At 39.2% G+C, this 21,972-nt stretch overlaps 1 protein-coding gene across 3 annotated transcripts in view; it reads left to right on the top strand.

Annotated features, from left to right (window-relative positions):
* Positions 1-16,227, top strand: part of gramd1a (GRAM domain containing 1A) — a 63,024-nt gene extending 46,797 nt beyond the window's left edge. For all 3 annotated transcript variants that reach the window (XM_049468891.1, XM_049468893.1, XM_049468895.1), the window contains 14 exons: positions 381-476; positions 601-681; positions 2,285-2,403; positions 3,039-3,282; positions 3,853-4,012; positions 4,896-5,039; positions 5,502-5,623; positions 6,379-6,521; positions 7,560-7,663; positions 8,253-8,471; positions 11,001-11,088; positions 13,111-13,218; positions 13,948-14,068; positions 15,308-16,227. In XM_049468891.1, coding sequence (XP_049324848.1) covers positions 381-476; positions 601-681; positions 2,285-2,403; positions 3,039-3,282; positions 3,853-4,012; positions 4,896-5,039; positions 5,502-5,623; positions 6,379-6,521; positions 7,560-7,663; positions 8,253-8,471; positions 11,001-11,088; positions 13,111-13,218; positions 13,948-14,068; positions 15,308-15,427 — 1,869 coding nt within the window. In that variant the 3' untranslated portion in view covers positions 15,428-16,227. The remainder of the gene's footprint in view (positions 1-380; positions 477-600; positions 682-2,284; positions 2,404-3,038; positions 3,283-3,852; positions 4,013-4,895; positions 5,040-5,501; positions 5,624-6,378; positions 6,522-7,559; positions 7,664-8,252; positions 8,472-11,000; positions 11,089-13,110; positions 13,219-13,947; positions 14,069-15,307) is intronic.
* The last annotated feature ends 5,745 nt before the right edge of the window (positions 16,228-21,972 follow it).

Here is a 21,972-nt window from a genome sequence, read left to right as displayed (position 1 = left end):
CTGTAGACAGCGTCCTGTAGGAAGCATTCTGTAGACAGCGTCCTGTAGACAGCGTCCTGTAGGAAGCATTCTGTAGACAGCGTCCTGTAGACAGCGTCCTGTAGGAAGCATTCTGTAGACAGCGTCCTGTAGACAGCGTCCTGTAGGAAGCATTCTGTAGACAGCGTCCTGTAGACAGCGTCCTGTAGGAAGCATTCTGTAGACAGCGTCCTGTAGACAGCGTCCTGTAGGAAGCATTCTGTAGACAGCGTCCTGTAGACAGCGTCCTGTAGGAAGCATTCTGTAGATAGCATCCTATAGACAGCATCCTGTATGTAGCATCTTTTGTGTAGTGTCCAGTACTGGGTTACAGGACGTTCCTGCTGTGTGTCTTGCTGCAGATCACCATCCTGCTGAAGGACGTGACGAGTCTGACCAAGGAGAAAACGGCCAAACTGATCCCCAACGCCATCCAGATCTGCACCGATCAGGAGAAGGTTCTCCTCCATAAACTTCTAATCAACTTTAATTATATTTATAGATATTTCTTCTGTTAGAGACTCCTTTAGTTATTTATTAATATTAATCTGAATGAAGTCTTGTCCTGCTCTTCCTCCACAGCACTTCTTCACGTCGTTCGGAGCGAGGGATCGCAGCTACATGATGATCTTCAGACTGTGGCAGAACGCTCTGATGGACAAGGTGAGATTCCTCACTGAATTTAATAAGACAATAAGAAAATATATATTTTTGTAGTATTGCAATAATTTGTTTTGCAATACTGTACAGTGTTGGTGTTTAATTATTAGTATAAATGTAACGACTGGTGTCGGAGTGTTGTACTCTGTCCTCTGTTCTGATTAGATAAAGAGTAAATTTTTATTTACTATATTTATATTATATTTATACTTCTGCCAATTGTCACTTTGAATTGTAACCGTATCTGTATTGTTAAGCATAATGTTTTTAAAGTGGAAATCTGTATTATTTAGTTTCTTAACTGAAAGCAGAAGCATTTCTGAGTGGAGAAGAATATGGATAAAATATAGTGTTTAATGGTGCCATGGTACCACCATCCCTGCAAAGCCTATTATGTTATAATATATAAATTATAAAAAAAAAAACTGGGGTGTCGGGTAACTTTTCGCGGGAGTTCTTCTTCTGGCCACGTCACGCATCTTTACGTACTTACGTCACACGTACAGCCTCTAAAAGAGGATCCGGCTCAGTTTTACTGAACGCGAGCGGCTGGTGGAGCAATGGAGACTTCAGAAGAGGAAACTCAGAGATCAGTAGCTCCTCCATTCACTCATAGTAAAACCAAAGAAACGAAGGAGTGAAGTTTCTGACTGAGCTCTCTCTCTCTCTCTGACTAAACATAACCTGGAATCGGATTCATCCGCTCTGAAAGGAGACCGCATCACACCCGCCCAGTTCAAAATGATTCTTCCGCATGCTCGGTGCAATTACCCATTCTCACCAGAGAGGCACTAAATCCCCCAAATCCCAAAACTTACGGACATCAGCTTTAAATTAGGCCCTATTTTAACCATGCACTGCGCAGCTTGATATATGCCGTGTCAGTGTGTGTCTTTGCTATCGTAACGACGGGAAAAGTACACCTTGCGCAGCTCGATATACGCAAAGCAGAAGTCATGTGCTAATTCTCTTAATTAATCATGGGTGTATCTCTCGCGCATCATTCTCTTTAAGAGTCAGGTGAGCTCTGACTTTGGTGGATTGCTATTTTAACAGTGCAGCTACCTGGACGTGTCCAACAAATGCTTCTCAGCAGAGGAAACTGAGCTGCTGGTTCACACTCGTTCATTCATTTTGTTTATTATTGAAAAAAAAAAGTTGTGCCTGTGCTGAGAATTCACTGCCAAGATAGCGATGAACGTCTGACTGTTGGCGTCTGTCTAGGTTGTATTCAGTCAGTGGAGCTCCTGTGTTTTCTGTTACCAAGATAAACAAGCAAAACTCCAGAAATGTACCTGAACACACCTCATTTCCAGAACACCACGCCCATCAGTGTAGATATATTCAGAAGCTCTGCTGCTGTTTAAACCAGGCAGGAGGAAGGAGTGAAAATAGACTGTTGGAGGGGTGTAAGATAGCGATGAGCATCGTGATGCACTCTACGCAAGCCTAAACGAAGCTCTAATTATGTGTTTGTTCACAGTATTTCTGTATTTTAGTACCAGTTTCTAAAAAATCTCAATAATTAAAAGTTCATTGTGTTGTGTTATCATTAAATAAGAGAAATGTGTGTGTGTGTGTGTGTGTGTGTGTGTGTGTGTGTTAGACGCTGTCTCCTAAGGAGCTGTGGCACATTGTGCACCAGTGTTACGGGACTGAGCTGGGGCTGACGAGTGAGGACGATGACTACGTGTCCCCGACGGCGGAGCATATGAACGGCCTGCTGTGAGTTCACACTGACCCGCCGTCTGTTCACTACTGACATCACACGCCTGACTCCGCCCACCTCACTGCGTTGCCGGGGTTACTTTAGTTCAAAGGGCTGATATCTCACGTCTACATCACGTTTTATTATTAGTCTCCTTACTACCACTGATAACATAGATTCTAATGTTACAGCTCATACAGCTGTGTAAAAAAAAAAAAAAAAGAGAGCACTTAAAAGCAGTGTGTAAGACTGGTGGAGGAGAACATGATGCCAAGATGCATGAAATGAAAACTGATTAAAAACCAGGGTTATTCCACCAAATATTGATTATTTCTGAACTCTTAAAACTTTATGAATATGAACTTGTTTTCTTTGCATTATTTGAGATCTGAAAGCTCTGCATCTTTTTTCTCATTTTCTGTAAATAAATGCTCTAAATGAGAATATTTTTATTTGGAATTTGGGAGAGATGTTGTCTGTAGTTTATAGAATAAAACAATAATGTTCATTTTACTCAAACATAAACCTATAAATAGCAAAATCAGAGAAACTGATTCTCTCTTAGTTTTATGTATATTTATTGCTGTATATGTAAATGACCTCTGTTCTGATTGGCTGAAGCAGGTTACGTAACTCTATTCTCCTCTCTCAGGCCGGGTGATGATGTGGTGTGTGATTTGCTGGATCAGGCTGCTGTAGCTCCTCCCCCTCCTGGATCTTCTCCTCCATCCTCTTCCTCCTCCTCCTGCCCACCTGTGGAGGTTCCTGCCGTCAGAACCAGTACTGAGCCAGAACCGAGTCCACCCAACTCCCAGACCACCACTCAACCCGCCAACACCAACCCCACACACTCCACCACACCCGCCACACCTGCCACTCCTGCTGCCACCACCGCGGTAAGTGTTGTATGCTCAGCTGCTCTTGGTGTTTCTGTTTAGCCCTGCTTTAGTTCACTGGATTAGTGCACTCTGTAAAAAAGACAGGATTTCGGCTCTTGCTCATGAATATGCATACATGCAAAAATATCGCCTCTGATTGGCTGACAGCACTACCTTTCTTCCCTTACAGTCAAATTTACAGCACTAAAACTCAAAGGACAAAATGTTTTCAGAGATACTTTAGCCTTAGTTGTAAAGATACAGCACTGAGTGCTAGATAAAATTAACCCTTAAACTTCGATTAACATCAAACCGCGCTTCCCTAGTGTTTATTTAAGGTCTCGGTAAATCGCAGAATCAACCGGAGATCCGATTTAAACCTACAGTTACTTACACAAGAAAGCTAACGCTAACTAGCTCTATAAACAGAGCTTTAAACAGAGCTGCAGACAATGAAGGCTAAAGAGAGACCAACTGTATTTCCAAGTGTAAAAACAAGAAAAAGTAGATTTTAGCTTAAGGACACGTTTAAATAACACTCTAAATGTAGATATTGTGTGTTTATTTATCTCTTATCTTATGCTGTAGAGTACAGAGGAGGCCGGACAGGACAGCCAATCAGAGGCCGGCAGTCTGGCGGCGTCAGCGTCCGGTCCTCAGGTTCTGGGTAACGTTTCATCGCTGGATATGACTAATGATGAAGAGCTGCCCACCGACCCCAGCAACTCCTCCGACACACAGGAAGAGAGTGAGTGTTTATGTCACTCTGCAGGAACACAGGGTACAGTGTGTGCTGATGTCACATTCCTGATAGGCCACGCCCCCTTACCCCCCCTCTGTCTTATTAGTGCAAACGGCCAAACCACAAGTGAACACAACGGCACAAGTGATTATAACTCAAATTAAAAACCGCTGGGCTCAACTGTGATCCAACCAATTTACAAAATTCAAAAATCGCTGCTTATCCAGCTATAAAAACAGTCTGAATGTGATTCAATTAGCTTTCTGACTCCTGCAGCTGCTGTAATTGTGCAGCGCTTGGTTATTTTGTGTGGATAGTGGTGTTTGTTAGCTCTGTTACTTATTGATTGGGCTGAAAGATGAACTGTAGAGAGCAGTATTATCTGGTTAGTGGTGTTTGTTAGCTCTTCTACTTACTGATTGGGCTGAAAGATCTTAGTGCAGCCTGTGGAAAGTTAGGGTTTCTTAAGTGAATGGTAGCTCAGCTTTGGAGTTCCATCTAGTGGCTGGGAGAGGAACTGCAACTTCCTGTGACCCAAACTGCCCCAACAGTGATCCACACACAGCACTGCAATGATCACTTTAGCTCCCGAATTGGATTGGCTAAATCGGGCCAATGTCAGCCAATCGCTTGTTTTGGCTGAAAATCGGCCAACATGCAATTTAAATTTTGGTAATTAGGTTTAAGCCACATTTTGAGGTAGTTTAAAATGTGATTATAGTATAGAATTCTCTCAGTCTGAACTCTCTGGAGGCTGAAATCGGATTATAGCGTTTCTGATTGGCTGTGAAAGGATTCTGCAGAATCAGGATTGGTATGTTATGCATGTCTGAGGGCTCAGGGCATGTTGCACAAGATGTTTGTGTGTAATAATCTGTTGTGTCTGCAGGTGAGGTGGAGTCGTTCTGTGCGGATCTGAGGGGGCGTCTGCACATTAACACGGTTCTGAGGATCGGGGTGGATAAACTTCACGAGCTGCTGTTCTCCGATACTCACTTCCTCCAGCACCTCTTCACCCAGCGACACTTCACCGGTCAGTACTCCAGATCCAGAGCACAGATTTACTCTAAATATTGCAATACACACAACATTATGGGTGACATAGCAGAGTTCAAAAGAGGACAAATTGTTGGTGCACGTCTTGCTGGAGCATCTGTGACCAAGACAGCAAGTCTTTGTGATGCATCAAGAGCCACGGTATCCAGGGTAATGTCAGCATACCACCAAGAAGAACCAACCACATCCAACAGGATTAACTGTGGACGCTGTAAGAGGAAGCTGTCTGAAAGGGATGTTCGGGTGCTAACCCGGATTGTATCCAAAAAACATAAAACCACGGCTGATCAAATCACGCAGAATTCAATCTGCACCTCAACTCTCCTGTTTCTAAATGCTCTAAATGAGAATATTTTTATTTGGAGTTTGGGAGAAATGTTGTCTGTAGTTTATAGAATAACACAACAATTAAATTAAATTGTGTGTGTGTGTGTGTTAGACCTGTCGGTGCAGGACTGGCAGCAGGACGTCAGCAGTGGGAACAGTATCCGGGTGCTGAGCTACACCATCGCCATCAACAACCCCCTCGGCCCCAAAACTGCCCCCGTCGTCGAGACTCAGGTAAGAGTTTAATTCTAACAGATCCTGCCTTTAATTCTAAATAATAAACTTACACTGATAAAAATACACACTGTGTTTGTGTGTTTGTGTGTGTTAACATTTTTATGGTGATTTTGATTTTAATATTAGTTTTACTAACATTTTAGTCTTTTGGTTATTATTACTTTTAGTCTAATGAATTTTAGTCATGTAAAAAGTATGTATTTTATATAAACAGAGAGTTGTGCTGAATTCAGAACCCCCGCCAGGAAAAGCACCGCACACACACAGTCTTCTTTTTGGCTTTAGCTTAACTTAGAAAAAATAAAATAAAATACCCAAGATGCAATTCTAAGCTACACTGACTTGTAAGAAATAATGAAAAATAATAATTTCCTCCTGTGAGGGGGTGCTTTTCCTGGCGGGGGTGCTGTGGTGCTGTGTGGAGCGGCTGTGTTCCGAACACTATATATCACTCAATAATATCATTTATTACAAATAATTTCCCCATGCGTCAAACTTTGAAATTTTGGTTTAGTTTTTATTAGTTGCGGAAAAATGTAAAGAATTTCGTCATAGGTTTCATTTTCATTTTCAAGTATTTTACTTTTTTTCATTAAAAATTGGCCGTCAACGAAGATTTTTCGTCCTAGTTTTCGTTAACGAAATTAACACTCTGTGTGCGTTTGTGTGTGTGTGTGTGTGTGTGTGTGTTTCTGTGTGTTTGTGTGTGTGTGTGTGTGTGTGTGTGTGTGTGTGTGTGTGTGTGTGTGTAGACTCTGTATAAGAGCAGTTCTCGGGGGGAGTGTTATGTGGTGGATTCGGAGGTGATCACTTCAGGAATCCCGTATCAGGACTACTTTTACACCACCCACAGATACTGCCTTACAGCCGTCAGCAAAACCAAGAGCAGGCTCAGGTAACTAAAACACACACACACACACACACATTATCCTTTTCCTTGGCAGTCCTGATGAGTGCCAGTTCCATCATTATTATGTTTTTAATAGCCATTTTTTGCAACATCTTTCTCTGCACTTCCTTCATTTCTGATTGACTGACCTTCATTTTTTTTCTTACAGTATTTAGTTTCCTTTACTTACTATAGTACCGTATTTTTCACACTCTGAGGTGCATTTAAAACCCTTTAATTTACCCCAAAATTGTCAAAATCCGGTGCTCCTTATGTATGAATTTTATCAGTCAGGTATTAAGGAGCAGTAAAACCACTACACTGAAGTGCAGAGTTATACAGGAGATTCAGTAAAGTTTCTCCAGCACTAAGGCTGAAGCAGTATTAGCATTAGCCGTTAACTGTGCTAAGCGCTAGCTCTTTCACCGCTCAGAGGTGAGTATTATCGGACTGTAGTCTACTGCTAACCCCAGCTAGCACTGCTAGAGCAGCATTAGCATTAGCAGCTAACCACAGCACTAAGCTCTTTCACCATTCAGAGGGAAGTATATCGGACTGTAGCCTGCGGCTAACCCCAGCTAGCACTGCTGGAGCAGCGTTAGCATTAGCTGTTAACTGTGCTAAGCGCTAGCTCTTCTAGCTCTTTAGTGGTAAATGCTAATCTAGCAGCCTTAGTGGAAATCTGTGTTGCATGATGCTCCTTACTATCCGGTGCACTTTATTTATGACAATAGACCAGAAAACAGACGTTTACTGATAGAGCGCCGTATAATCTGAAAAATATTAACGGTATTTATTGCTTCTCATCATAACCTGGATTCGAACATTACTCTAATATTCACTGTATACCTGTAACTCTACCTCTTCACTACTTTACTTTAACTGATGCTCTCAAACACTTTATTAAGAGACAAGAAATTCAAGTAATTAACTCTTGATGAGTTCAGCACAGCTGTTAACTGAAACCACTTTGTTTTTGTGAGAGTTTTAATATATATATCTGTGTGTGTGTGTGTGTGTGTGTGTGTGTGTGTGTGTGTGCAGGGTTTCGTCTGATATCTGCTACAGGAAGCAGCCGTGGAGTTTGGTGAAAGCTCTGATAGAGAAAAACACCTGGAGTGGAATAGAGGAATACTACAGACACATGGGTAAATACACACACTACACACACACACACACTACACACCACACACACACACACACACACACACACACAAATTACACATGATTACAACCCCAATTCCAGTGAAGTTACACAATGATGTTGTGTAAAACATAAATAATAACCTATATTCAGTAGAGTACACTGCACAGCAGGGCTGCAGCGATTAGTCGATATAATCGACAATGTCGATTATTTAAATTTGTCGACTACAAATTTGATTGTCGACTAATCGTTCATTTGTAACAGTACCACATTACCCAAAATGCTGGGGGCAGAAGCGTGATGGGAGATAAACTCACACAGTTTTTTGTCTCAAAAAGTGCCCAAACTCGTTAATCAGAAATAATCGTTGACTAATCAACTAATCGAAAAAATGATCATCAGATTAGATGACTGACAAAATAATTATTAGTTGCAGTCCTACCGTACAGACACGATATTTAATGTTTAGATGTTAATATTAATATAGCTGCAGAAATACTATGTTTCTGTACAACTATGTTTAAATAACTAAATGTATGTATATATGTGTGTATATATATATATGTGTGTGTGTGTGTGTATATATGTAGAGGTGGAGGTGTGTAAGCTGGAGACGCTGCTGCAGGCGGAGGTGTCGGTGGTGGTGGGGGTGGGCGACGCCCCCGGTGCAGATGGAGGGAAGGGGGGGGCGGGGCTGCGCAGACGTAAACGCACCTGCTCCAGACGCACCGCGGAGAGGGAGGGGCCGGGGGCCGGCGGGGACCGGGGCGAGCGAGGGGCCCCGGAGGAGAGAGAGGGACGAGAAACAGGTGAGAACACTGAGAACACTCTGCCCTCTGGAGGATAAATTAAGAATTACAGCAGAGTCTATCAGATTCTAACGGTACATACATGTAACTGTACTGTATTATTATAGATATACACTCTACATATATACATACAGAATAATCTATACTTTACTGTAGGGATTATTTTACATTTTCACACAATTATCTGAACTCATTTCAGCTGGTTTTCATTCCGGCTTCTCATCGTTCAATAAAACCCCTATCCAGATAAATCTCTCCATCCAGATAGAGTGAATCTGATTGTGATTGGATGTAGAGAAATATAAACATATACCATTCTGACTCCCTATTGGTTTATACTGTGATTTATATTGTGATTTAAAAGTCTTAAAAGGTCTTAAATTTTGTTAAATATGTCCTAAAATGTCTGGAAGTTGCATTAAATTATATCTGTAAAAGTGAATAAAAGTGAATAGAAGTGAATAGCCACACGGAGCGTTTAATTTTAGTCGTGCAGAGCGCTTAAATATATGACTTGGAAAAATATATTGAGGAATGTGAAAAATGAAAGCAAGGGAATAAAAACAAGACAGTGCAATATAACATTATATAATATGTATATATATTTTTAAAATTAATTTTAATTATTTATCAATTCATTTTAAAATTGAAGCTCATTATAGTGTACATATGCATGTGAATGGTTTATTAATTGATAATTAATTAATTAGCGAATTAGTTAATTAATTGTTAATTGATTGATTCAAGCCAGTTAAAATGTTTGTTTGCTTATTATTCTTATGCTGCATTAAATATTAACATTTTAAAAATGTAAATGGAGATCTAAAGAAAATGCCAGCTATTCCTCCAGTGCTGTTTATCAAAGACTATAGTTTCTATATATTTCTTTTTGCCACAATAATAGTATTATTTTTTCTTGTGAAGAATTAAAAAAAGGCTTAAACGTCATAAAATTTAAGCTTTAAAAATGTACAGATCCCCCCCCACACACACACACACACACTCCAGCAAGAACATACCCGTCCAACTAAGCTTTAACTTAAATATATTTACATTCTACTACAGTAAATGCATTCATTTATAATCAGCATATATGCAGCTGAAACACTAGAGAGCAGCCTAGAGCAAAATCCCACATTATATAATCAACATTAACATTTTAATATTTTAATATAGACATTATGTTATATTATCTTTTAGTAAAATGTGTTTTGGGGGTGTGGTACATTACATTACATTACATTACATTACATTACATTACATTACATATGGCAGACGCTTTTGTCCAAAGCGACTTACAAAAGTCAAGTACAATGTAAAATAAGTTTAAAGGTAAAAACAACTTTGGATAGGGATAAAAGGAGGTCAAAGGGGAATAATAGGATAGAGGAGTGAAGGAGGGGAAGAAGGAAATGAGGTTAGAAGTAGTTAGTGTGTTAGAGGTGTTAGGAGAGTAAGTGCTCTTTGAAGAGCTCTGTCTTCAGGAGTTTATTAAAGATAGTGAGAGATTCTCCTGATCTGGTAGTAGAAGGTAGTTAGTTAGAGGTGTTAGGAGAGTTAGTGCTCTTTGAAGAGCTCTGTCTTCAGGAGTTTATTAAAGATAGTGAGAGATTCTCCTGATCTGGTAGTAGAAGGTAGTTAGTTAGAGGTGTTAGGAGAGTAGGTGCTCTTTGAAGAGCTCTGTCTTCAGGAGTTTATTAAAGATAGTGAGAGATTCTCCTGATCTGGTAGTAGAAGGTAGTTAGTTAGAGGTGTTAGGAGAGTAGGTGCTCTTTGAAGAGCTCTGTCTTCAGGAGTTTATTAAAGATAGTGAGAGATTCTCCTGATCTGGTAGTAGAAGGTAGTTAGTTAGAGGTGTTAGGAGAGTAAGTGCTCTTTGAAGAGCTCTGTCTTCAGGAGTTTATTAAAGATAGTGAGAGATTCTCCTGATCTGGTAGTAGAAGGTAGTGTGTTAGAGGTGTTAGGAGAGTAAGTGCTCTTTGAAGAGCTCAGTCTTCAGGAGTTTATTAAAGATAGTGAGAGATTCTCCTGATCTGGTAGTGGAAGGTAGTTTGTTCCATCATTGGGGAACTCTGTATGAGAACAGTCTGGATTGCTTTGTGTGAATGTTTGGCAAAGCGAGGCGACGTTCATTGGAGGAGCGCAGCGGCCGGGAGGTAGCGTAAGCCTTCAGGAGCGAGTGCAGGTAGGAAGGAGCTGTTCTGTCATCACCTTGTAGGCGATTGTAAGAGCTTTGAATTTGGTAGAGCACTATAGGACTCTGGGGGCGTGGCCTAAGCTTTTGTTCTTAATGGCTTTATGTTTTTTTCTCCTTAAATTACTTTTACTTTTATACTTTAATTAGTTTTGAATCCAGTACTTTTTTTAAACACTTTTACTTAAAGAGTAAAAAGCTTGAGTTGATTCTTCTTCAACTTCTACAGAAGTATTTTATTAAACTCTAGTATCTATACTCTATTCTACCTACAGAGTAATGTATTGCTAATGAGATATATTTAACAGTTTTCTGTGTATGGATGTGTGTTTTAGGCGCTCCGTTTCTGAAGGTTGGGGATCGATGGCGTGGAGCAGCTGGTAATAACAACATCTCCACCATCCTGCTGATCGTCAGCTTCATGTGAGTTCTATCAAACACCAGGTCCGACTATACAGCTCTGGAAAATAATAAGATTCCACTTAAAATGATGAGTTTCTTTGATTTTACCAATTTAAAAACCTCTGGAATATAATCAAGAGGAAGATGGATGATTACAAGCCATCAAACCACCAAACTGAACTGCTTGAATTTTTACACCAGGAGTAAAGCAGCATAAAGTTATCCAAAAGCAGTGTGTAAGACTGGTGGAGGAGAACATGATGCCAAGATGCATGAAAACAAACTGTGATTAAAAACCACCAGGATTATTCCACCAAATATTGATTTCTGAACTCTTAAAACTTTATGAATATGAACTTGTTTTCTTTGCATTATTTGAGGTCTGAAAGTTCTGCATCTTTTTTTTTGTTATTTCAGTCATTTCTCATTTTCTGCAAATAAATGCTCTAAATTACAATATTTCTATTTAGAATTTAAGAGAAATGTCTGTAGTTTATAGAATAAAACAACAATGTTCATTTTACTCAAACATAAACCTATAAACAGTATCGATAATGTATTGCAAACAATAAATGAGGGCTGGGCGATATTGTAAATTTAAAAATGTATCTTGAAATTCTTCTAATATAATATCTTGATTACGGTTTCGATTTTTATTTCTTAATGCAAACTGCAGTTTGTTTTATTTGTAAATGGATATCGCCATTTAAAGTAATGTGTGACTATTGTTTCCTTTACATTTAAATGCAAAATTATTAAAAAATATTTTGCTAAATTTAATTATTTTATTTTATTTTATTTTATTTTAGGAAAAAGACTAAAACATAGAAATTGCTTTTATATATAAAATAGCTCTTTTACAGGTTTCTGACAAAAGCAAAATGATACAGTCGCCATTGTTCCGTCTAGAAAATCGTATAAAAACAGTAAATCAATTAATCAAATTAATTCTATAAACCTCCCAGCACTATGATACGATATTGATATTTTGGCCCACCCCTAAAAAAACACTTATCTCCAAAACAGCAGCTTTACAGGAGAGAGAAAAAAACTTGTAAACTTTCCATGGAAGTGAATGTAAAAAGAGTTTATTTCAGGTCATTTTGGAGAGTTTCTATTGGTCCGCTCATCAAGAAATTTGGGCACAGTGTAAGGGACAGTTTCTCTGTTCAAAATATGTATTAAACTAAAAATCGACAAAAATGGAGATAAGTGTTTTTTTCACAGGACAGCTACAATATACACTAATCATTTTACAGTGGGACTAGTTTTCCATCTTTTTCCTTTTTTTTCTTTCCTCTGATTGGTTCTCTGCTTGCTAACAACTTCCTGGTTCTCTGTATCTCTCTCTCTCTCTCTTTCTTTCTTTCTTTCGCTTTGCGTGTGTAGGATCTGTATCAGGTACAGTATTCTCTTATAGATATAGATATAGTGTGAAAGTGAATTTATTCAGTTCTGATTCAGTTCAGTTTGAGGAAAAACAGAAATTCCACCAAATTTCAAAATCCTTCTATTTTGACAATTCTACCAAAAATATTCGCTCTTCCATCCAAATCATTGAACTCAGGTGTTCCTGAATCCCTTTCATGGTTCCACAGGTGTATAATAATAAAAGCAGCAGCAAGGAATGCTGGGACTGTTCTAGAAACTTTAGGGATGGTTTGGAGAGACATGTCTGTCATCTGCTGGTGTTGATCCACTGTGTTTTATTATCAAGTCTAAAGTCAGTGCAGTTTTGTTTTCCCACAAAATCTTACAGCACTTCATATCTTACAGCTTCCCTCTGCTACTGAGAACCTTTATCAAGATTCAGATTTCATTTTCCAGCAGGATTTGGCGCACTGCCCACACTGCAGAAAGTATCAATTGGTCTTATATAATATTCAAATTTTCTGAGACACTGGTTTTTGGGTTTTCATTGGTTGTAAGCTTCATAATCATCAACAATAAAATAAATAAACACTTAAATTAGATCACTCTGTGTTTAATACATCTATACAATATATGAATTTCACATTTTGAACTTTTTCTCTCTGTCTGTAGTCTGGTGGTGTTGGTGGCTCTGAATATGCTGCTGTTCTATAAGCTGTGGGCTTTAGAGAGAGCCGCTCACACACTGGAGACCTGGCACTCCTACTCACTCTCAGACAGGTAACACACACACACTCTAACACTATACACACACTACACACACTCTATACACACTACACTAGTGCTGCACGATATATATCGTTTAACAGTCACATCGCAGGACATGTGATGTCACTTAAGGCAATTAAATCAATCACATCGTGTTGCAATATTTTGATTTTTGACACAAGAAGTAGATACACAGCGCTGTCTCTGTGTCTGTGTGAGTGACAGGCTGCTGCTGCTGCCTGAGAAGCTTTATGAGAGGGGAGGGGGGTTGGGGCTTTTAATCCCAGAAAAACAAAAAAGCCATTTAAATGCTGATTAAAGAGCAGATTACTGATGTTTTGCAGTTTTCCTCGGGTTTCGAGAGCTCGGCGCTGACTCGGTTCTTGATCGGTCTGTACGCAAGACCATGCGCGCGCGGTTGGGGCGGGGCTTGGTGACGTCAAGGACCCTGCATTGTTTAACCTTGCAATATATATCTTCGAAAAAGAACATTTGCAATGTAAAAATTTTCAAATACCGTGCAGCTCTACAATATGCGCACTACACACACTAAACACTTTAGACACTATATACACATACACACAATTTTATAATGTTTCCATATACAAAATAAAACAACAGGAAAACGTTAGATTTTATATACAGTTTATTATGCTCAATTTTACATATTATTTTCACAAAATTGTGCATTAACCTTCCGTACATTGTGTGTATATATATATCTATATCTCTGTATCTCAGTCCTCTCCCGCAGTCGGCTGCAGAGTGGGCGCAGGTGCTGCAGCTGCAGCGCCAGTTTCATCAGGCTCAGCTCGGGAAATGGCAGCAGATCCTACAGTCCTCCGTCACCCTGCTGGACCAGGTAACCATAGCAACCCCACCGGTATCATAACAACCACTTACCAGAAAAAACATATTGACCAACTGGCCTCCACTCAACAGTATCTTAGCAACAACCAGGAACTACCATAACAACTGCCACCACAGCAGCACCACAGCTACCACTCAGCCACATTGTAGCAACCAGTTGGCTAGACCATAGCAACCACCAACAGAATGGCTGCCAGTTAACAATGACCGTATTGTAGAAAACACCAGGATCACCATAGCAATCGTTTAGCCACCACTTAGCAATATCATAGAATCCACACAGCAACAGTGTGGCTCCAAGTCAACAGTGCCGTAGCAACCACATCAATATCATAGAACCCACCCAGCAACAGTGTAGCTAACAAATAGCAATGTATTGGCAACAACTTGCCAGTTATTATGACCACCTTGCCACAACTTAGCAGTATATTAGCAACCAGCAGGAACCCCATAGCAACCAACTGGCCAAAACTTTGCAGTATGATAGGAATCACTTTGAAATATCAATGCAACTACCTAGCCACCACTAAGCAGTATATTAGCAACCAGCAGGAACACCATAGAAACCACCTAGCCACCGCTTACCAGTATATTAGCAACCAGCAGGAACACCATAGAAACCACCTGGCCACCACTTACCAGTATATTAGCAACCAGCAGGAACACCATAGAAACCACCTGGCCACCACTTACCAGTATATTAGCAACCAGCAGGAACACCATAGAAACCACCTGGCCACCACTTACCAGTATATTAGCAACCAGCAGGAACACCATAGAAACCACCTGGCCACCACTTACCAGTATATTATCAACCACCAGGAACACCATAGTAACCACATGGCCACCGCTTACCAGTATATTAGCAACCAGCAGGAACACCATAGCAACCAACTGGCCAAAACTTTGCAGTATGATAGGAATCACTTTGAAATATCAATGCAACTACCTAGCCACCACTAAGCAGTATATTAGCAACCAGCAGGAACACCATAGAAACCACCTAGCCACCGCTTACCAGTATATTAGCAACCAGCAGGAACACCATAGAAACCACCTGGCCACCGCTTAGCAGTATATTAGCAACCAGCAGGAACACCATAGAAACCACCTGGCCACCGCTTAGCAGTATATTAGCAACCAGCAGAAACAGCACTTCTTTGTTTTGTTATAGTTATTGTAGTTTTTATTATTAAATTAATTGATTAATTGTAATTATCTGTGTGATCAGATGAAGCAGTCTCTGGAGAAGCTGCACAGAGGGATCATCAGTCCTGAGATGCTGCAGGACTCTGACGACCCGTCATCACCCACAGCCACGCCCACCACAGACACACTGCAGGACCAGTGACCTGTCTGCCGGCTCCGCCCACCTGTCTCTCTCACACACACACACACACACTCAGTCGGAGGGTTCTACAGGACTGGACGGTTCTACCAGCAGAACCTCCATCATGATGTAATAATAACTGTTGGGTAAAATTACCCATGATCCTCAGCTGCAACATGCCTTTCTACTGTGAGTGAACTGTGAGGGAACCACGCAGAACCTCCTGCATCCAGAACCAGAGCAATAACTCCGTAACGCAGCGGTTCCCACGGTAACCCCCCGCCCCCGACTGTCCGGCCCCACCGCCCCCATGTTTTAAAGGAACAGTCCGGCTGTGTTCCAATCTGATCTCCATCTGCTGCTTCTGAAGACCTTCATTGATCTTCACGGCTTTAAATATCATTAGTCGTTAATTCCATGAGGCACGGCCAATTACAACGGAGCTCATTTGCATACATCAGTCCTAACGGCACAAGAACTGTCTGCTTTTAATTTTAAGACATAGCGGAAAGTTAAAAAACATGAAAAAAGAAAGAATTGTGGCCATTTTTTGGCGGAATATACAATAAAATTGTAGAATATTGTTCATAAACAGGCAGCAAAAAACGACTATTTTTGAATTGTTGAATTTTGTTTAAAAATTTGGACGCGTACTCCCTCATTAGCAGTGCACTACTTAGGGAAACACTATTTAGTGCACTAAGCAGCGGCAAAAACATGATTGAATTTGCATAAACTCACGTGATTGGCTGAACTGTGTTTAAAAAAGCCCCGCCCACACAATTAACGTTATTTATGTGATTTAGAAACATAATCCTTTTGTTAACTACCTTAACTTACATTAACTAGCTACTATGTTTACTATAAAGTAAATAGTGCATTGTTCGAGGTTTGAGTTACTCAAACTAAAAAAAGTATTAAGCTCCGCCCATTCACTTTTGACATTGTTTAATCGTAAGATTTTTTTTACGTAAAAAAAAACGATAAGTTAGTGTAGAGCTTAAGGAAAAATGAAATAAGATAAAAGATAAATATTAGGGTATGGGCCCTTCAAAAGTTCTATTCTGTTTAAGAGTATAGAGAATAATACACGCCACGAGTCGTTTAGAAATTTATTTTATTTTGTTTTATAAACAAACATGTAACAAATGTACAAATTAATATAAAAATTAGTAGAAAATATTAAAAAGAGATGTTTTTTTATGCCTAATAATCAAAATAGTCATAAAGAAAGAAGAGAAAATGTGGTATATGCGCCATTTAAACTCGCTTACAGTGCAAGCCATTGTGTTTTTGTGATGTCACAAAAAACAGCCAATCAGAGCAGAGCTTGTTTACATACATCTTAATGTCTTAATGAAATGCTGTATAAGAAATCAGTTTCTCTTTTCTTTTACTGAAATAAAGGAGATTACAGTCTGCCAGAAACGCCAGAATCTGCATAGCTCCGCCCATTTAGCCTACCACAGTTTAGCCCCGCCCCTTCCATGATATTGCAGTTCTCGGTTTACACATCAAAAGTTAAAATGTGTTGTTTTTGGCTTAATATACAAGAAAATTGTATATATTTTGAATTAAAAAAAAAATTAGTTATGCTGTTTCAAATATTAAATACAAAAATTGTTTTGTTCATTATTATTATTATTAATAAAATAATATAAATTAGGAAAATTATACCACATGCTTTTTTAAATTCAACTACAATAGAAACCTATTAGGTGTTTAAATAGACGTTTTGTGATGTGAAATAAATAAAACGGCAGTTTCTATATACAGGGTTTAGCCCCGCCCATTCACTTTTTTAAGTTTTCCTGACGCACATCATAGCCAATCAGAGCAGAGCTTGTTTACATATGTCTCTTAGTCTTAAAGGGCCTCTTATGACAGAAAACAGTTGTAATGTTTGAATTGTTTTAGTTGCTTTTCTTATAACACAAAAATATATATATATAGCCTACATATTTAGCCTGCCACAGTTAAACCCCGCCCCTTTCTGCAATTGAAAAACTCCGCCCATTATATGATTATAATTTAGTGTTTAAGCTCTGAGTACTGTTGCAATGAGTCACAGCCAATCAGAACACAGCTAAATTTACTTATTTTGACCTTATCGTCCATCCCTGTCTAAAACACAGCTTTCAGTACACGCTGCAATTATGATCAGGAAATCGCTGGTTAGAATCCCGGTCATGCAGCTTTCAATCAGCTGCCGGAGCCCTGAGAGAGCACAGTTGTCCTTGCCATTTCTCTCTGGGTGGGTACAGTACAGTAGATGGCGCTCTCTCTTTCCCCTCATCACTCCTAGGGTGATGTGGATCAGCACAAGGCTGCGTCTGTGAGCTGATGTATCGGAACCGAGTCGCTGCGCTTTCCTCCGAGCGTTAGCGCTGTGATAACGAGATAAAAGTAGAAAAAACAACATAAACAGTAATTGAGCGTACGCCACAGATTCATCAGATGGACATCAAGCTGAATTTACGCTGAACTATCACTTTAATGAGCCGGTGGACGGGTTTGGTGGGGGGGTTATTCGGGGACCCCCGCTGTAGTGAATGGTGAACTCCTACATCCTAATCATGGACCTCCATCCATCCAAGCTGCACTTTGAGCCGTTTCTCTCTGGACGTCCAGCTTTTTTTGGACCTTATTTAATGAAATAAATTAATAAATAAAAAAGAGTCGAGTCGATCGGAGTGAACGAACTCTCGACACATTCCCTCCTGCTTCAGAAATGACTCTTCAGAAACGACTCCTTAGAAATGAATCTTCAGAAATGACTCTTCAGAAACGAATCTTCAGAAACGACTCCTTAGAAATGAATCTTCAGAAATGAATCTTCAGAAATGACTCTTCAGACCGTGGAGATCTGTTTGTTCATTCGTTTATTCATTCGTTTGTTTGTTTGTTCGTTTGTTTGTTTGTTTGTTCACAGCTCTATTTATAGGGGTAAAACACTGAGGTATTTACAGTGTCCCCGAGAGGAACAAGAATTTACATTTTTTAACTCCATCTCTCAGTCTTTGTATCCCTTCATCCATCCATCCATCACTCTCTCTCTCTTTATACCCTTTCCCTGTTTTTTCTTTCGTTTTCCTTTTATATGCCTTTACTATTGGGATGCATTGACCATTAACATATTTGGCGTAAACCAAACGAAACTTAATATAAATAAAAATATCCTAAAAAGCACTTTATTTTAAGCTTTTCAGACGAATATCAATTACAAAACCTCTTATTTTAAACTTTATCCCTGCTGACAAAAATGTTTATTAATTTACCTCAGCAGTGCTACTCTAATCACACATTTAGTCAGCGGTAGATATGCCAACATTCCAATTTTAGTCATAAATGTATCCAAGTAATGCAAGTAATTTCGATTGTGAACTTACTTAAGCAGTGCAGTCAAAATTTTAGTCTTAAATGTACCTCAGCAGTGCCTCTCAAGTCACATTAGAGTGAAATTTGACATTCACACACTAAAATGCAGTCAGACTTTTAGTAATCTAGCAAATGTTGAGGTTAAGTTAGCTAAGCTAACGTTACTATTCTAGCCCTGTACAGCTCAGCTCTGTTTCAGCTGGAAAAAAAAAACAGACAAATTTAGTTTCATTTATGTGAGTAGAGCATACTGAAAAATGAACTTAAACCTGCCGTTTTCCATTTCCATTCTGCTGCCACTGTTTCAGAAATCCTAATCTTAAACTCAATCCGGATGGGATTAGTTTCTCAGGGGGTTCTGGGGTAATTTTCTCTTTTATGTTTTTTTTTTTTTTTTTATCCTCTGTGATTTTATTCCCGTCCCGAGTTTCGTCTCCTCGCCTTTAATAAAATATATATTTGTCCTCTGCCGCGCACCGTTGTTACACTTTGGGCACTTGGGCGTTTTACGGAGATCCATGTAAAAAACACACAGCGAGTGGAAATGGAGGAGCTACTGAACTGTTTTTTTTTTTCAGTTGCAGCCGGATGCAGGAGTTTTATCACGGAGTAGAAGACGTTCCCCTGAGAAAATAATCTCCGTCTGGATTGGGTTTAAGAGGAACCACTGCAAATCAAATTCGTTGGTCAATTGGTCGTTGTTCTTGATTTTTTTTTTTTTTTTTTATTGCATCCCTACTAGTACCTTTCCTATACTCTCCTCCGTCCTTCTCATTCTTTCTTTTCTTCTCTTTTACTTCCTTCATCATCCACCCATCTCTTTTCTTTTCTCTCTCTCTTTTTAATCTATATACAGTATTGATCAGGTTTGATCAGTAGAGGCGGGTCCTCGTTTCCACCACTCTTCTTCTTCCCCTTTCATCCCTTTTTTTTTTTTTTATTTCTTTTTTTTTTCCCTGTGTTTCGTGAGATTGACTGAATCTGGACTGGGAATGTTGGGATAAGGGGTGTATTTTTTTTTTGTTTGTTTGTTTTGTTTTGTTTTTTCACCAGTGCAGTATTTATCGATCTTATTGATCTTATTGGTTTTATTGATCTGTGAAAAGGAGAGCGTTGTGATGCTGCCTATAGTGATGCTGCGTTGACTGGTGGGAATATTTAAAAAGGAAAAAGGGCGGGGTCTGATTTCACATGTATCGGAGGAGGCATGCGTTTGTCCTGATGGATCAAATAAGTGTTGGGGAGCATTGCCATTGATTAGAGGTTGGGTTAATTGGCTTTTAATACCAAATTAGATTGGAAATTAGATGGGAATTTGGGTTAGAAATGGGATAAAATTATAAAAATGCGTCCCGACAAATCCTCTATAGAGTCTGGAGTTTATATACACTGTTACTTACACTCTCTCTCTCTCTTTTATCTTTTATCTCTCTATCCCTCACTCTCTGGATCCCTCTCTCTGAGTGTTATTTATTGAGTCTAAGGCTGGTGATCATGTGTTTGGTCATTACTGGTCGTTATGATTATTGATTATTGAGTATTGTATTATAGGTTATTGGAATCAGACTTGAACTGTTCAGGGTTGGGGTAAATCAGACCAGCTAAAAGTAGACACTTTTTATTTTTATTTGAAGTATTGAAGTGTTTATCTCCTCCGGGCCGGACTGACTGAACCGGACCAAACTGATTTAAAGGCCCGGAAGAACCGATAAAGGGAATTTTTACCCTCCTCCGTTTTTTTTTTTTTGGTTTTTTTTTTTCGTATGTTTTTATCTTTTTTTTGATGGTTTATTTTGTAGTTCTGAGGTCTGTTACTGCTGTGCTCCCTCTCCACCCAGCCCTCGCGTCCACCCCTGGCTCCACCCTCGGCCACGCCCACATCTATGTATAACTCCGCCCCTATCACCCAAGCTCCACCCCGATGACTGTATATAAAAGCATAGACATAGTGATCAACCTTAATTATCACTCTTAAAAGTGAAACCACCAGTGTAGCGCCTCTTCTGGATGGTTGCAGTATGGCAGTCTGCAGTATGTAGCTCCGCCCACTTCCATAGATTTTAATTACAATAAATAAAACCCACGCCCATTTTCCTAAAGATTTAAAAAAAAAAAATTCCTGTGCTAATATCGGCACATTCTTATTTTCCCTAAGAAGTTGGTTCTTAACTTATAAACTTTACATTTTTATATTTTCATAAGCGGGCAGGAAGGCGGGTTAAAATTAGGATAAATTAATAAAATAAAAAACTTTTAGTGACTAAAAGTCAACCTCTAGTTAATCACAATACAATTATTGATCATACGTGGTGTTTTTAACATTCATACCATTCTGTACGAAGTTTTTTTCCGGCCAATAATCTGATCTAATAATCTGTTAGCCAGTCAGCTAATGCTAGCTAATGCTAATGCTAGACTCGTCATGTAGCTAGTAACATTCGCAACATTCGTAACATATATGTTCTGGTCTGAAACAAATAGAGTATTCTATTGATAAATTTATTTCAGTAGTGCTACTCTAGTCACACATTTAACTAGATACCTAGCTACTAAGCTACCTGCAATTTTAGCCAAAAATGAGCCCCAGTAGTGCTATTCTAATCATTCATTTACCTCAGCTGTTCTGTCTACTCAAATATATAGAGTGTGGGCTGCTATGATCATACGTAATGTTTTTAACAGTCGTATCATTCTGGACAAAGTTTTTTTTCTGGCCAATAATCTGATCTAATGATCTGTTAGCCAGACAGCTAATGCTAATGTAGCTAGTAACATTTGCAACATTCGTAACATATATGTTCTGGTCTGAAAAAAATAGAATCCAAATAACGTTATTCTTACATTAAATTTATCTCAGCATTGCTACTCTAGTCACACATTTAACTAGCTAGCGAGCGACCTAGCTACCTGCAATTTTAGCCATAAATGAGCCCCAGCAGTGCTATTCTAATTGTACATTTACACCAGCTGTGCTATTCAAATATCTAAAAAAGATATAGATACAGCCAGTCTTTCAATAACAAACAAATGCAAATACTATCCTAGTCCTGTACAGCTCAGATTGCTCAGTTTGAGCTGCTACCACCGATAAAAAAAGTCCTAATTTTAGAGGAAATTATACTTTTATGAAAAATGAGTGATTGGTGATCTTGTCACTTACAGTATTTGGCCGAATTACCAAACGAGAT

The sequence above is a fragment of the Astyanax mexicanus genome, chromosome 1 (genome assembly GCF_023375975.1).
Source record: "Astyanax mexicanus isolate ESR-SI-001 chromosome 1, AstMex3_surface, whole genome shotgun sequence".
In the NCBI taxonomy this organism is placed as follows: Eukaryota; Metazoa; Chordata; class Actinopteri; order Characiformes; family Acestrorhamphidae; genus Astyanax; species Astyanax mexicanus.
The sequence above is the reverse complement of the archived record's forward strand: the minus strand, read 5'-3'. Positions and strand labels throughout refer to the sequence as shown.